The sequence below is a fragment of the Pleurodeles waltl genome, chromosome 10 (assembly GCF_031143425.1).
Source record: "Pleurodeles waltl isolate 20211129_DDA chromosome 10, aPleWal1.hap1.20221129, whole genome shotgun sequence".
Lineage (NCBI taxonomy): Eukaryota > Metazoa > Chordata > Amphibia > Caudata > Salamandridae > Pleurodeles > Pleurodeles waltl.
Genome location: NC_090449.1, coordinates 1,049,647,818 through 1,049,662,567, shown reverse-complemented (window position 1 = coordinate 1,049,662,567; position 14,750 = coordinate 1,049,647,818). Strand labels below are relative to the sequence as shown.

The 14,750-nt window shown below is 40.7% G+C and overlaps 1 protein-coding gene across 1 annotated transcript in view; it reads left to right on the top strand.

Annotated features, from left to right (window-relative positions):
• Positions 1 to 14,750, top strand: part of LOC138262216 (fatty acyl-CoA hydrolase precursor, medium chain-like) — a 283,496-nt gene that overhangs the window by 243,781 nt on the left and 24,965 nt on the right. Inside the window, exons 10-11 of the mRNA XM_069212060.1 lie at positions 5,100 to 5,247; positions 6,671 to 6,820. Of these exons, the coding sequence (XP_069068161.1) occupies positions 5,100 to 5,247; positions 6,671 to 6,820 (298 nt within the window). The remainder of the gene's footprint in view (positions 1 to 5,099; positions 5,248 to 6,670; positions 6,821 to 14,750) is intronic.

The following is a 14,750-nucleotide window of genomic DNA, read 5'->3' as shown; positions in this document are numbered from 1 at the left end:
CATGCTACTCTATAATTAGTATTTGTGGTCTACATATTTCCTCGACGATTTTTGCTGAGGTATTTTCATGTTACTTTTAATTAATTTGGAATTCTTTTTTAATTTTTTAATTCTTTTTGCATCTTGGACACTGTGTTTTCCCATTCTTCTTATAATTAGTGCACTATCTTACCTCCTTTATGCTTGTGCTTGCAAAAATAGTTAATAGTATTCACGCGGTGACTCTGTGCATATATACTTTTTTCCCACCATCTTTTGCTCTTTTCTATCGTTCTTGATATATCTTGACACTTTTACTTTTGTGTGAATATTTTTATATTTTTTCTTCTTCTGGGAATGAAAATTTCATAGTGATTATGCATGTACATTGCCTAAAAGGATGTGTGCTATGGGTGCACATTCCCTTTTTCCTTGTATAACCGAATTCACATTTTGTTGTACCTTTGCACCAACTGTTTGTATTTGTACTTTTTGAGTAAATAGCTCCCTTCTTATTCTGTTTTCAGCCTTGAAAAAGTCCTAATAGGACGAAACATGTGTTGGCTGTTGTTCTTTTGTGACATTTATGGATTTATACATTTCTTGAACCATTATAACAAGACTTTCTTGCGAAATAAACATTCTACAACAACTGGATTCACGCGGACACTTTACTGACCTTGGAGTGCCCTGGTTGTGCTTTTTTCTGTCGTAGTATGCAAAGATGGTCCCTTTCTGGCCAACTAAGGGTGAACATGATAAACAAATGAAAATGTATCCAGAGAAGGAGGAGGGCTCAAAAATGGTGCAACGCACAGGTGCAGGAAGCCAGCGGTGACTGCGCAAAGCAGAGCTGGTGTGCCCCATGCTTTAGGACTGAAGCAAGTCTGGCCACCTTGTGTTTGTACTTGTTACAGTTTGTCCAGTTGGGAGATGGGCAAGGAAGCGTAGAGGGTGTGATGGTGACTCTGCTTAAATGGTAATGTTACCTACAACATAAAGATAGGATCTTTTTGAGATGTCCATCTTCTTAGTAGGCTTCTTTGGTGATCAAGGCTGTTTGGAAGGTGATTAAATGGACATGCTCATGGCCCTGCCTATGCCAATGTCAAGGTGTACTCTATTCAAACACACAAAAGGCAATGAGAGGAATGCTTGTAAATAGTCTAAACCTCTGGTAACTACTTTACGTAGTATTCCAGCCACTTGTTTTTCACCCACCATGCTGCTCTAGACGAAGGTCGTCTTCGGCATATCAGTACTAATGTTTCCGCCCAAGAGAACAGTCCATCCAAAACTGCCAGTGATGCCCTCTGCAGAAAAGGCCAGAAGCACCCCAAGACTAGTAGGCCCCATCGGTGAGGTATAGCTTTGATACAGGTGTCCACTTCTGGTGGATACTCTTGACCACTGAGGGCCTTACATCAAACACACACAAGGTGATGGGAGGGGTGCTTGCCAATAGTCTAAACCAAAGGCAATCACAATTGGGAGCATTCCAATCCATTCATTTTCACCCACTATCCCACCTTTTGTGAGTGAAACACACTTATGACATGTAAATGACACAATGATGGCATCAATGACCCCCGGGAGTATTAAAAAGCAAAGTGCTGAGTCCTGAATTTTTTTCATTTTCTTGGCCGGTCCCACGGCACTCAGAGGGACAGCCCAACAGATCAAAAAAATATATATATATTTGGATGGATTGGTCCCCCTGGGACCCCCTCATCCACCCACAAGGGCAAACGTGTTACGGTATCCATACCTTGCTCCCTTATGTCCTTTCCAAAAAATAGTCAGGACATTGGACCAAGTCTCCATGTTCTGTAATGGCCACCGCAACATTTCTTTCCATGTTGCAGCCAATCATAGCACTTGCTCTGGAAAAGCCCCACAGTCAATCAGCAGACATGCATTTTTGAATTTCAAACCAATGGTCCAGATAGCTATACAATTTGAATGTTGATTACTCAACGGATATACACCAAAGCACAAAAAACACGTTTTCTGGGTAAAGATCTAGCTTTCTGAACATTTTTGTGACATTCCGTCCAGTGGTTTTGGCTGTAGCGCTGGAAAAAAAAAATCTATGGAAATTGCATGGAGAAATTGTGTTTTGGGACCCACTTCCCCTTTTCCTGGCCTCCACTTAGTGGATCACTCCAAGCTTACCAGGGAGAAGCTGAAGTGATGAACATTTTTTTTTGGAAAGGTATGTGTAGATTCGTCAAACTGTCTCAAACTGATTAGCAAGACAAAAACCTATTTCCTTTGGTAACAAAATCCTAACAATAACTACTCAGAGGTGACCACTATTGTGTAATATGTGCTCTACCGCAAGGATACACATAGCAGGGAGGATTCTATAGCAACAGAAGACTTACAGAATATCAGTTCATGCTACATCACTTCCATATAACTCAAAGTTCAGAAGGTTAGTCCGATGAATAAAATTAGAAGGATTACCCTGGTCCCCAGGTGTAATCTTTGTCTTTCACTGTTCACCTCCAATAGACCATGGATCACCGCGGTTTAGCCTCTAATATCAAATCAGGTTTAGGAGCCACCCCTGCAGGAACCAGGTCGAGACTCTGACCTCAGGTTGGGCCAATGCTACAAGACATGCTATGAATACAGGGTCTTGCACAGCCCCAAGGGCATGCAAAACCATCAGGAGCTACACAGGAAAACCGAACACCCAGTCTCAGGTCACCAGCCACATGATTACCTAAAGACTCACACTGAGGAAACTGATAAAGTAGATGTAGTGTCCATGCAGACATAGGCCCTCATTATGACTTCGGCGGTCTACAACGTAGACCACCGAAGTCCCGCCAGCCACAAGACCGCCAGTGATTGTGGTCATCCGACCGTCATATTATGACTGCTGGCGGCTCTCTATCATTATTTGGGAGGAGAGCCGCCAGCAGCCATACAGGTGGTTAGCGATGCAGTGGAGGTTGCTCCGCTGTCACCGCCATGTCAATACAACACCGCCACGCCTATTACGACTTAGTAGTAGGCGTGGCGGTGTTGTGTTGGCGGGGCGCTGGTGGCAGAGCAAGCACCATGGACCCCGTTCCCTCCGGACAACCACCGCGACCACCAGGTAAGGTGATCGACCAACAGGGGAGGGGGAGGGGGGTGTTGAGTGTTGTGTGCATGAATGGGGGTGTGTGTTTGTGTGAATGGAGGGGGTGTCGTGTGTGTTTGTGTGTGTGTGTATGCAAGTGTGTGTGTGCGTGTGGAATGCGTGTATGCGGGGGCGGGGGGTGTTGTGGCAGTGTGTGCATGTGTGTGTGAATGAGTGTGCATGTATGTGTGCGTGTATGTAGGTATTTGTGATGTGTGCCTGCGTGGATATACAGGGGTGGGGGGTGTGGAATGGGGATCGGGGGTGTCATGGCTTGGGAGGCTAGGGGGCTTCAGATGGGGTCGGGGGTGGGGGGATGGTCCTATATGGAAGGGGGGTTTGGGGAGTCCTGCAGTGGTGACAGGAATCAGCCAGTCTGTCGCCAGTATCGTTATGGCCAGGGATTCCGTGGCGGGGCTGCCGCCACGAAATCCCTGGCAGTAAGGATGCACAAAATGCCGCAGGTGGTGTTAGGTGGACTGCCGGGTCGAAGGTGGTCTACCTTCGGCCAGACAGTCCTACCACCCTGGCGGTACAGGTGGTGAACTGGATGCAATACAGCCAGTTCACTTCCATTGTCAAAATTTGGCAGTCCTGCACCGCCACGCTGTCGGTGGTCTGGCCGCTACCACCGGCGTGGCGGTGTAGGACCGCTAGGGTCATAATGACCCCCATAATGTCGACCAAATGGACTTCAGCCTCACCCAAAACAATACTAGAATGTAAGCTTCTAGGGCCTCATTTACAAGAGGCCTGAGCCGCCGGAGCATCACTTTTTATGATGCTCCAGTGGCGCAGGCCTCTCAATCATATTTAGGAGGTGACGCAAAGCCACCCTGTGTGGCTTTCCATGGCCTCATTGATATGGAGTAAGGCAAGGCAGCACAATTGCAAGGAGGAGTTCCATGGGCATTGCAGTGGGTTTTCCCATGCACAACTCATGGGTTTTTGATGCATTCCCAGGTTTACAAGGATCTGTAAATCTGGGAATGCATCAATTCTGAGTGCCCCCTTCCCCAGGGGAGGCCTAATGGGGAGAAATAACTTTATTTCTCCTCTTTTCTTCCTCTTTCTATGTGTGCTGCATTAATTGTTTTTGTGCTGGAAGTTGTCCCTTCCTGTACCAAAAACAAATTTGTGCCTACTTGCAAAGGTACGCAGACACCTTTGGTGGTAGGCACAAATTTGTGTGCTGCTGCAGGCAGAAGGTACAGGAATGCACCATAGCACAATAATACGTGCCTGGCCTTTCAAACTGGCATTGGGCTTGCAGCAAGGTGACTTGCTGTGCTGCCCTGCGGCAAAAACTCATAAATGAGGCCCACTGAGTCGAATACTTCACTGTAAAATGAAACAGGTCATCCTCTTATGACGCTTCTTGTCAAAGGTCTTTGCTTCATGTCACCCAGTGGTTTCATCTGCTTCTTCTTGAGCGTGTCCTCTCCTGTCCCTTCCGGATGTCTGTCAGCCACACAGGGCTTGGTGAAGGGGACTTGATGGTAGGAGGTCATCCATGCTTTGTCAGTAGGGGGAGGACTTGTGCATTATTGTATCTCCTACACCCAGGATCTATGCTGAGCTCTGAGTTGGCAGTTGAGAGTGATTCCCACCCTTGAGCCCCCAACGCATTCAAAGCTCACCTGGGGGCAGCAAGGCTGCCGCATCTCGCAGTCAGTGTTTCAGTTAGTGTGCGAAGGGCCACGTAGGTGACGTGTTGGTAATACGGCAGGTGAACGTATGGGTGGCCATTATGGAATTGAGTTGGTACTCATTTGGGCTTCGGTTAACCTTCTTCACCAATGACAGGAATGAGATCTCCTGGGGAGGTGGGTTCCAATCTTCTTTTATAAAGCATCGGAGAGTTTTCCTATAGGCCGAGGGATCAAGGAGCCGGAAATGGTGCAAAAAGGAGGCCATCTGTCAGGGAAATAGTGCAGCCTAATATGGCTGCAGTTCTTTGACACATCCTTTGCTTTTTCATCAGGGAACCAAGCCTGAAGCGTTTCACCTGCTCAAAAAAGAGTATCTGGATGATGCAAGGAACTCCTCCGAGCGCAGAGACAACTTCCTACAGATGGTTGGGGATATCATGTTTGTTGTTCCTGCTGTTGACAGAGCAAGGTACCACCGAGGTGAGTCTTTAGTGTTCTAAGTACCAGGCACAGTAGAAATGTCCTTCAGGATGTTCCATGACCCACAAAGAATAAAGGTGAGCTTTAAATTCTTGTAGACACCAGGGGCTGAAAAAGACGAGCTTTAAATTCTTCTAGACACTAGTGGCTAAAAAAGATGAGATTTAAATTCTTGTAGACACCAGGGGCTAAAAAAGGTGAGCTTTAAATTCTTGTAGACGCCAAGTGCTGAAAAAGATGAGCTTTAAATTCTTGTAGACACCAGGGGCTGAATAATGTGATTTTTAAATTCTTGATGAGCTTTAAATTCTTGTAGGCTCCAGGGGCTGAAAAAGGTGAGCTTTAAATTCTTGTAAACACCAGGGGCTGAAAACTGTGATATTTAAATTCTTGTAGACACCAGGGGCTGAAAAGGTGAGCTTTAAAGCGTTGTGTGTACCAGGGGCTGAAGAAGTGAGCTGTGCACAGCATGGGGTTGGCTACCTGCAAGGAGTTGGAATCAGGGCATTGCTGCGATACAGGCCCTTTGGATAAACCCTTGCCATGCATGACCAAAAGCTGTGCTCGCCGTTGGGTAGGCTGCCTTCAGATGGCTGATTGCGGGGAGCTGGATGCAGGGCAGAGTTCTATGTAGTACGCACTGAAGAGGTGAACTTAAACGTGTTATAAGCACCAAGAGCTAAGGGGGGAAAGGGGGGGGGGGCTTCAAGGTGTTCTGTGCACCAGGACTGAACAGGTGAGCAATTTCTGATATAGCATAGCGTGGCACAACTTTAAGCCACACACCATAACATAATACACACCACAACATAGGGCTCCCTACCATAGCATATCAAAAGATAACACTACATTAACGCAATAGACTATAAAATATTATAACGCCCTCTGACGTAGATTACACAATACAGTGCGACATGAGATACCCAGCCACAGAACATAGCATATCCGAATACAGCAAGGCATATACAGAGATCTCTGCCCGACTGCGAAGACTCCTTCTGATGAAGTAAAGGGAAAATATAACACATTATAACCTGAAAAAAGTTGCTATAATGTTTGATACTTACGTTAAATAATTTTATATATTTATTAAAATTACAGAACAGAAGGAAAAATGCTACCTCATTATTAACTTAATTTTGAATAAAATATTTAATTAGTTTAAGTATATTAGGTTAAAATTAATTTTCTGAAGTTTAAATTAAAAAATAAATTCCCCAATGTAATTTTTGTATTCTGCGTTTACAATAATTAAAAGCGATGTATAGAATTAATCAAACGTAATTTAATTAAATGTAATTAAAATGATGGTACATTGAAACATTTTTAATTTAAAAAGTTAATAACATATTTCACAATTAAATATTAGATATGTTCTATTGATTTAGAAGACATGACTTGTTGACTGCCCTTCTGCCTACAGATGCAGGACTCCCAACGTACCTGTATGAATTTAGGCATCCACCCAGTATTTTTCAAGGTTCCAGACCCTCCTACGTGAAGGCTGAACATACGGATGAAATTTACTTTGTCTCTGGATCTGCCTTCCTGAATGGCCCTCCTGCTACACAGAGTAAGGATGTAAAGTGTGCTATGATGATTTTCGATTTTTTCACAATGGCGACTGAGGTATTGGGTAATTTCACCGAAATCATGAATGTAGCGGAACTAACACTGCATTCTCTTTGAAGAAATAATAATAATACAGGATTGGCTACACATTACTTCTGACCTTAATAACTCACAGATTCTTGTGCTCACTGAGAAGAAAATCCCTGGATAGGCCAGAAAATGGGGCTAGTATATTTGGAAATGAGTGCTGCAAACTTTACCATTTGGCTCATTTTTTCGATACTTTATCTCACCGTGGAAGTTCTGCTCGCTCGCTTGTTGAACGAGATTTGACAAAGTCAATAGATCTCAGCTGTGACAGGTTGAGTTACTGGCTTTGCCAATGCTTGTTTGCAGGTAATTAAAACAAAGCAGGTAGAGGAGCACTCATAACAAATGTAATAGATAATCAATATACAACACTCACAAATGATAAAGTAATAACACATACAATTGTGTAAGGAAAAGTCACTGCAGGGGATACCAGAAAAGATTTAAACAATTATGACAGATGGACTTTTTTTTTTTTTTACTGCACATCCAATGTACAAAAAACATAGCAGCATGTAATTCCTCATAATACACAATCAAAAATTCCAACGCATTGATGATCTTGAGCACATGAAGGATTCAGCCGACACGTGTTTCATCCCCACCTCAGGACTTCTTCAAGGCTGACAATGGAATATTAAAATCTACATAATGGGGCTATTAAAACCAATGGTTTCTGAAACACATGTTAATTGATACCCCAACATTGATAAGTTGACCAACCAATTAATAATCTAGCACTTAAAATCTCAAAACAAAATACCAGCCCATCCTAAACTCTGTACAGTTCTGGAAGTACTAAGTACTTCCAGAAATGAAAGGTTGTGGCTTACTTATCCACACCGAATTAGTGTATGACCATAAGTAATCACAGTAAGCAGAACAGGGATACCATCACCAACAACGTACAAAATGGCACATGTCCAGGTTAGAAACCAGCAATATCAGCACACAACACCCCCTGTTAATCAAAACAAAACAAAGTTATAGGTGTCCAGAGTGTTAAGACCCTAATCACCTGGAAAACATTAAAAAGCACATAACATTACCATACAAAGAGGTATTTGTGCTAAAGGTCATAAGTTAGATGAAAATGGGGCTACGTAACCCTCATACTGACCATACAAAATCTCTGTAAAAACAGTCTGAGTACTGGATCTAAAAAAACAGCTTCTGTGTAACATATCACTCCAAAATGGTGTCAAAACTGTTGAAAGAAAGGAATGTATGTCGTAATCAAATTGATGCTCATAACCTAAGGCTTGATTAAAACTCCCCTTTCGGAATCCCAATAGGGAGAATCGAGAGGAAAGTATGACTCACTCCACTGACCTTCAAATTCCAATGCAAGTTCCACCTCGCGTGTCAAACTCGTCACACAAATTCCAATTGTTCATGTAAAGTTTAATTCTCAAAATTAGACCATTGGACTGTTCCGCCACCATATTATATCGGCTACCAAGAAATTAGTCAAATCCATAGGTCTTGATGTACCCTTTTAGTTAAGTCATATGTACAAACAACAAAATATGTTATTATTCTCAGTTAGAGGCTCCAAAAGTGACAATAGCCGCCTCCTCTACATACACTGTGTTCCAATTAGAGATACATGTATGATTCCATTGTGTATATTGTAAATTTCTGTTAAGTTAATTGCACATTGTCACTTACGAGATGGCACAAAATGGCTATATTTTTTAAGAAAAATGCCCCCTAAATCCTGGATGCGTGACTGCAATCTAAAAGTGTTGGATAGGAAGCATTTGCTTCCCCACATCATCTCTATAATCTTCCCACAAAGATACCCGTCATACATATCTCTGAAGCCACCACCTGATGGAAAACTTGGCTGGTCAGCACTGCCTGTTTTGATTCAATATCTCCCCATCCTCATGCGTGCAATCATAATATATGTTGTTCCTCACTGTATAAGCACTTGAAGGTCCCTTACACATATGCATCTCACTTGATTAGCCTTCTCAATTATACAGGTTGATCCATTGGCTTACATCGGAACATGGCGTGCCCTCGAATGCAGTTCAAATAATAGCAAAATATTGAAAACGTCTGTGCGATCACTTCCTATTTAGGCATGTGTCTACATCATTGCGTTACACCAGTATATGCCATATTAAACAATAGACATAAACAACAACGAAACTTGCTTGGCATGTATCCACCTCCAAGTATTACATTCCCGGTGGATCTTTGATCGATTTTCAACAATAAACTTTCCACATCAAAATATTGCGTTGATCAAGACATCCGCCCACTACACTAAAATCTGAAAAAATTCCAGCAAAAGACACATCTCACAATCCATCTATGTAAAATAGTATTTCCCACAATATCCATGAGAAAAAAAAGTAGAGGGAATTTTTTAGTTGTAAATATTGAACATGGGCCAGAGTAGAGACTCATGGAAAGTGCTGCACAATAAGCCAACCGTGCAAGAGTAGGTACTGTAGCATGTGATGTAATTCAAAAGATGAGATAAAAAGGTCACAGAATAGAAAAATTGTAAGATATTATTATTAATAGTACATGCCAGTGAATATGCTCCTCAATGTGCACATGCAAATAATAAAAATAATAAAACAATAAATTCAGTCTTATACATAACATCAACAAATGTGCATAGAACAATGAGAAGGTCTTTGCTAGTAAATCCATTGACGCATTTAGATTGTACTATCAACGTGTTCATGGTACGATCCCCAAAGTATAATAAGAAGCCAATGCAAATAGGCAACAGGAGTCCACATCTATGTGGGTAAAAATACCACCCAGCAGATATATGTCACATAGTAAACTTGAGATGATAAGGGTAACCCTAACATTTGTCTCATTTAATTCCTATGGCCAAATAAACGAACACTCACAATCCCTATAATGGAAATAATGACCTAACTCTTTCCTATTATAGTGAACATCCTAGACCTAGAGGTAATGTACCGTATTTTATATTATATACCGTATATATTATGTATATCATGAACAAAGAACATCAAACATTTATGCCCGAAAAATACAAATAAGAACCCAGGTTATAAAGAAAGATATGTCACATTGTCTTTAATTGTAGAAGACCCATATACATTTTGGAAAAATGTAACAGTCACATAAAATATAACATTAAATGTGTTCATATCACAAATACCGTAAGTGTGCATTTCAAATCTACTCATACAGAAAATGCCACATTGATACATGATAGGTTGGGTGATTTGTCAAACATTCCCAGCACCCACTTTGTGAGTCGCACCATGTGCCAATTGTCAACATCCTAAGAAAATATCAATACATAAGGAAATGTGTAGGAAATTGTGTAACAAAACCTTGTCATAAAAAATTATATAGTTTGTTGTCCTGGTTCATACCCTTTTAATTGGCCCTCAGTCTTATTATCCAATGTGCCAATGTGCCTTATTCCGTCTCAAGTCTGTGATACGATCTCCTCCTCTAGGGTTGGACTTAGTATGGCTTATTCCCAAGAATTTAATAGTGGGAATTTCAGCTATCAGATGTACCATATTCAGATGTCTCACTAGTGGAGAGGTCTGGTCATTGTTACGTATAGATCTCATGTGTCCCTGTATGCGTTCCTTAAGGGCTCGAATTGTACTTCCTATGTAAATGGCATTACAGGCACATATTAGGACATAAACTACATATTTAGCTTTGCAGTTGATGAAGAGAATCAATTGAAAATTATTTGCTTCTATTGTAACCGAAATCATATGTTCTATGCATTACTATATTACACATGTAACACATACTGTATTTGAAGAAGCCTTTAGGGGGAGATGGTAGCCATGTTCTTGTGATGTCTGTTACTGGTGGTACATAGCTGTTACAAACCAAATCTCTAATAGTTTTCCCCCTCTTGTGGAGCATTCTAGGTTTCTTGGTAATAATTTGAGAAAGTGTGCTATACGTACCTAGGACATGCCAGTGTTTCAACAATATCTGATATATAGAGTTACTATCTATACTGTAGGGTGTGCAAAAAGAAATATCTGTCCAAGCCCTTTCTTCGTGCCTCCTGGTATGATTCTTTAACAGGGAAGAGTGTGACACAGTGGATATCTTGTTTCTTACCTCAGTTACAACTTCCTTAGCAGAGCCTCTTTGCAGAAATCTCTGTGATGGGCAGTCCAATTCCATCTCACATATCACAGGGTCACTACAATTTCCTTTGATTCTGGATTTCTCCCCATATGGTATGGATGTTAGTTGATGCTTTGGGTGTGCACTTATAGCATGCATTAATGCACTGAATATGGTCGGTTTTCGGTATAATCTTGTTTGTATCTCATTATTTGTGGTAAAGATTTCAATGTCCAAAAAATGGATCATTTGCTTACTATATTCCAATATCATATGCATATTGAAATCATTTGTATTGAGGTAGATGAACAATTCTTGAAACAACATCTCAGATCCTGTCCAAATTAGCAGGACATCATCTATATACTGTATATGCCCCAAAAGAACACCTTCAGTTAGATGAGGGCGACCCTTATGCCACAAATGCCATTGCACAAAATAGTCTATGTACAAATTTGCATATGAAGGAGAAAAGTGAGAGCCCATCACTACCCCCTGGGCTTGACAATACCATTGTCCCTCACGGATAAATACATTGTTTTCCAATATGAAGCTAATCATGTCAATAACCATGCCCATATGTTCCATATATGAGCCCGATCTTTTGGACAGGAAATAACAAACCGCCTCCAAACCTCTCCTTTTTGGATTGCATGTATATAGCGAAGTGACATTCAGTGTTACCCATACCATATCAGAATCAGATGACCATTGGATATCCTCCAATTTATTCAGTATATCTTTGGTATCTTGTACAAAGGAGGGCAAATTTTTAACCAAAGGTTGTAAATATTTATCTACGTATTCCAACAATCTTTCAGTCGGTGATCCAATTCCTGATATAATCGGATGGTCAGGTGGTTTTGTCATGTCCTTATGGATTTTTTATAATATATAGATACAGGTGTAGGATGGCAATTTAGGATATATTTAAGTTCTACATTGGTAAAGCAAACATATTTCCTGCCACTTATGTAACTTGCCACTAAGCTCTGTGATAATAGTATTCATTGGATTGTCTTTTAGTTTGCTATATGCTATACTATCATTTTATTGGCGATTGGTTCCCTCCACATACTTTTCACTGTCAAGAACCAGTATATTGCCACCCTTATCCACCTCTTTATTGTCTCTCTTGTTGTGTTAAGTTATATGTTCTGGGGAGCTTGCCCGTATGTCTCGTAGTTTCTAATTTATAGAAATACTTGGCAACCAACTTTCCAAAAGTGTCAATGACATTCTCTGCAGGTACGAGAGGTGTAAAAATAGACCTAGGTTTGAAGCCACTATCCATTGTTATATCTTGTTTTATAAGTAAACCATCAATTAGCTGATACATTCCAGAATGTGTAACATCCACATCATCCAAGAACATTAGTGTCTGGATACCCTGAATATCCTCCATAGTGTACTCACTAAGAGGTATACTATCAGCACTGATTATACATGACCTAGGTTTCTCCCCAAAATTATTTAGCTTCAGTTGTCTCAAGAACCTAAACAAATCAATATGTATCTGTGTAGTACCACAGTGAGTAGCAGGACAAAACTCAAGGCCTTTGCTTAATACATTTATTTCATCTTGTGTAAGATTATATTTAGATAAATTTACTATGGATATATTACAACTAGATTCGGAATTGGTGGTTGCACTCCCTTCCAGAGACAATATCTTTAGTTACTCCGATTTTTGGTTCTGGCTCTCGTCTGGACCCCCGTGGTCCCCCTTGTGACTGCTTCTCCTTGTTCCCCTACACGTTCTCTTTGGGACTTTGGGGTTGCTTGTTGGGCTAAGTTTCTTTTGTTGCCCAACCTGTATCTTTTCGCCTCGTGTAAAAAACGGTACGAAGAATTGTTACCAGTTTTCATACTGTCACCTGCTGTATCGCTGCATATACTGCCCTCATGCTCAAGACCTCTAGATACATCAGATAATTCAGACTCACTTCCTGAGATACTCTGACCACCAATTGGTTGACTGTCCAATACCTTTATGGAGATACCATAAACAGTTTTAGCAAATGTGTAAATTCTTCCATTTTGTAGTCATTATCATTGCTACATATCTTTGTCAATTTCTTATTTTTTATGTATATTTGATGTTTATCAAGGCCCTCTTTACCGTAAGGTGCAGGTAATGCCAAAATATTCACCAGTGCAAAACAGTGCATGTTCATGCATGTATAATGGTGAATGTGCACAAATGCAGATTCATGGGTGGCCATTTTGTGAAGGTGATTTCTCTTAAATGTTTCTTTTAAAGATGGTTGCTGATACACGTGCATGCATGGTAACACATGCATGTACATGTTTTGTGATTCATGCACATTCATGAAGACAGTCTAAGATTGCTGCCAATGTGTATCAATGTGTACTCATGCATCCCGATGCACCAGTGACCATCTTGGTATTTTTAAATATAATTTCAGCATAGCCAATAGCAAATTTAGAGCGATAAATTAAAAGAAAGTGCACAGCAGTGCAAAATAGGAAGTGAGTGGCAAAGTATTATTTAGCAGCTGCCGGGCCCCCAGAAAACAAAGAAAAAATTACAAATTGAAAACGGGGAGCAAAAAAACAAAAAAAAACAAATTGAAAACAGGGATCAGGATGACGAGCAACAAACAAGCATAGTAAATAGGAAGTGCGTTGGACGGTGGGGGCACAGGTAAATGTGAAAGGAAAGGAAAAAAAGAGTCCTCAATTCAGCAGTGGAAGGATACAATTCATCCATTCAGAACACTGAGAGAGCCAAATACTTCTGAGTAGGACAAACAAAAGAACACCAAAGAAAGTCTTTGAATCAAGAGCAGTCTGAGCAGAGACCTGAGATAGACATCAAAGCCAACAAACCTTGAGGAAAGGGGATGATCCAGAGCCCAATCTATGTACATTTTATGCACTTGGAGCAAACACAGCCAAATCTGACTGTAGCCAAGACCTAAAAATGGGACTTAGTTGTAGCTTTACGCACCGCCTGTCTCAGAGTTCATCACTGATAGAAACATCACAATTAGGGCTCCCAGTTTTATGGTATTTATTTTTTTGACATTTTCGTCTGTATTTATCAATATTTGTTTTTTTATAAAGGTATCTGTATTTATGCTTATTTATTTTAGCTTTTGTGTAAAAATTAAGCTGAAACTAGTATATTTCCATATTTATTTAACCATAAAATGTACATTCTTATTTGAATGTCTGCCAGTTTTAATGATATGAAGACACATAAATGATAAATCAATACACTTTTAAGGAAGTATGAAACTTTTAGTATCACACTTATGCATATATACTGCTCCTTAAGCATCACTATTAAAATGTCTTTATTTTATAACCTACTTACCTGTCAATCTGCACAACTATTGACCTGACCATCAAGAATGACAGTATTTAGAATTGCTCAGAAAAGATACTGATTTCCGTTTTCATCCATATTTAAAAAAAAATACAGACAGGAAAATAAATATTTTTCTATCCGTAAAAATCAGTAAAAACGGAAAACAGGGAGCCTTAATTACAATGTGCTGTTGGCTCAATGACCATTGAGTGTTTGGGCTGTCCTGGCCACTCGAAGGAGACACAAAGAGGATCTCCTGTGAATGTGAAGATTCAACTTCCAAACTCCTGCATGGTGCATATTTTTCTGATGTGCTCCGGCTACAAGAACCTGCCGCATGTAGCTTTTGTTTATGGCCTGATTACACATCTCTGCTAAACGCTCACTGTCACTG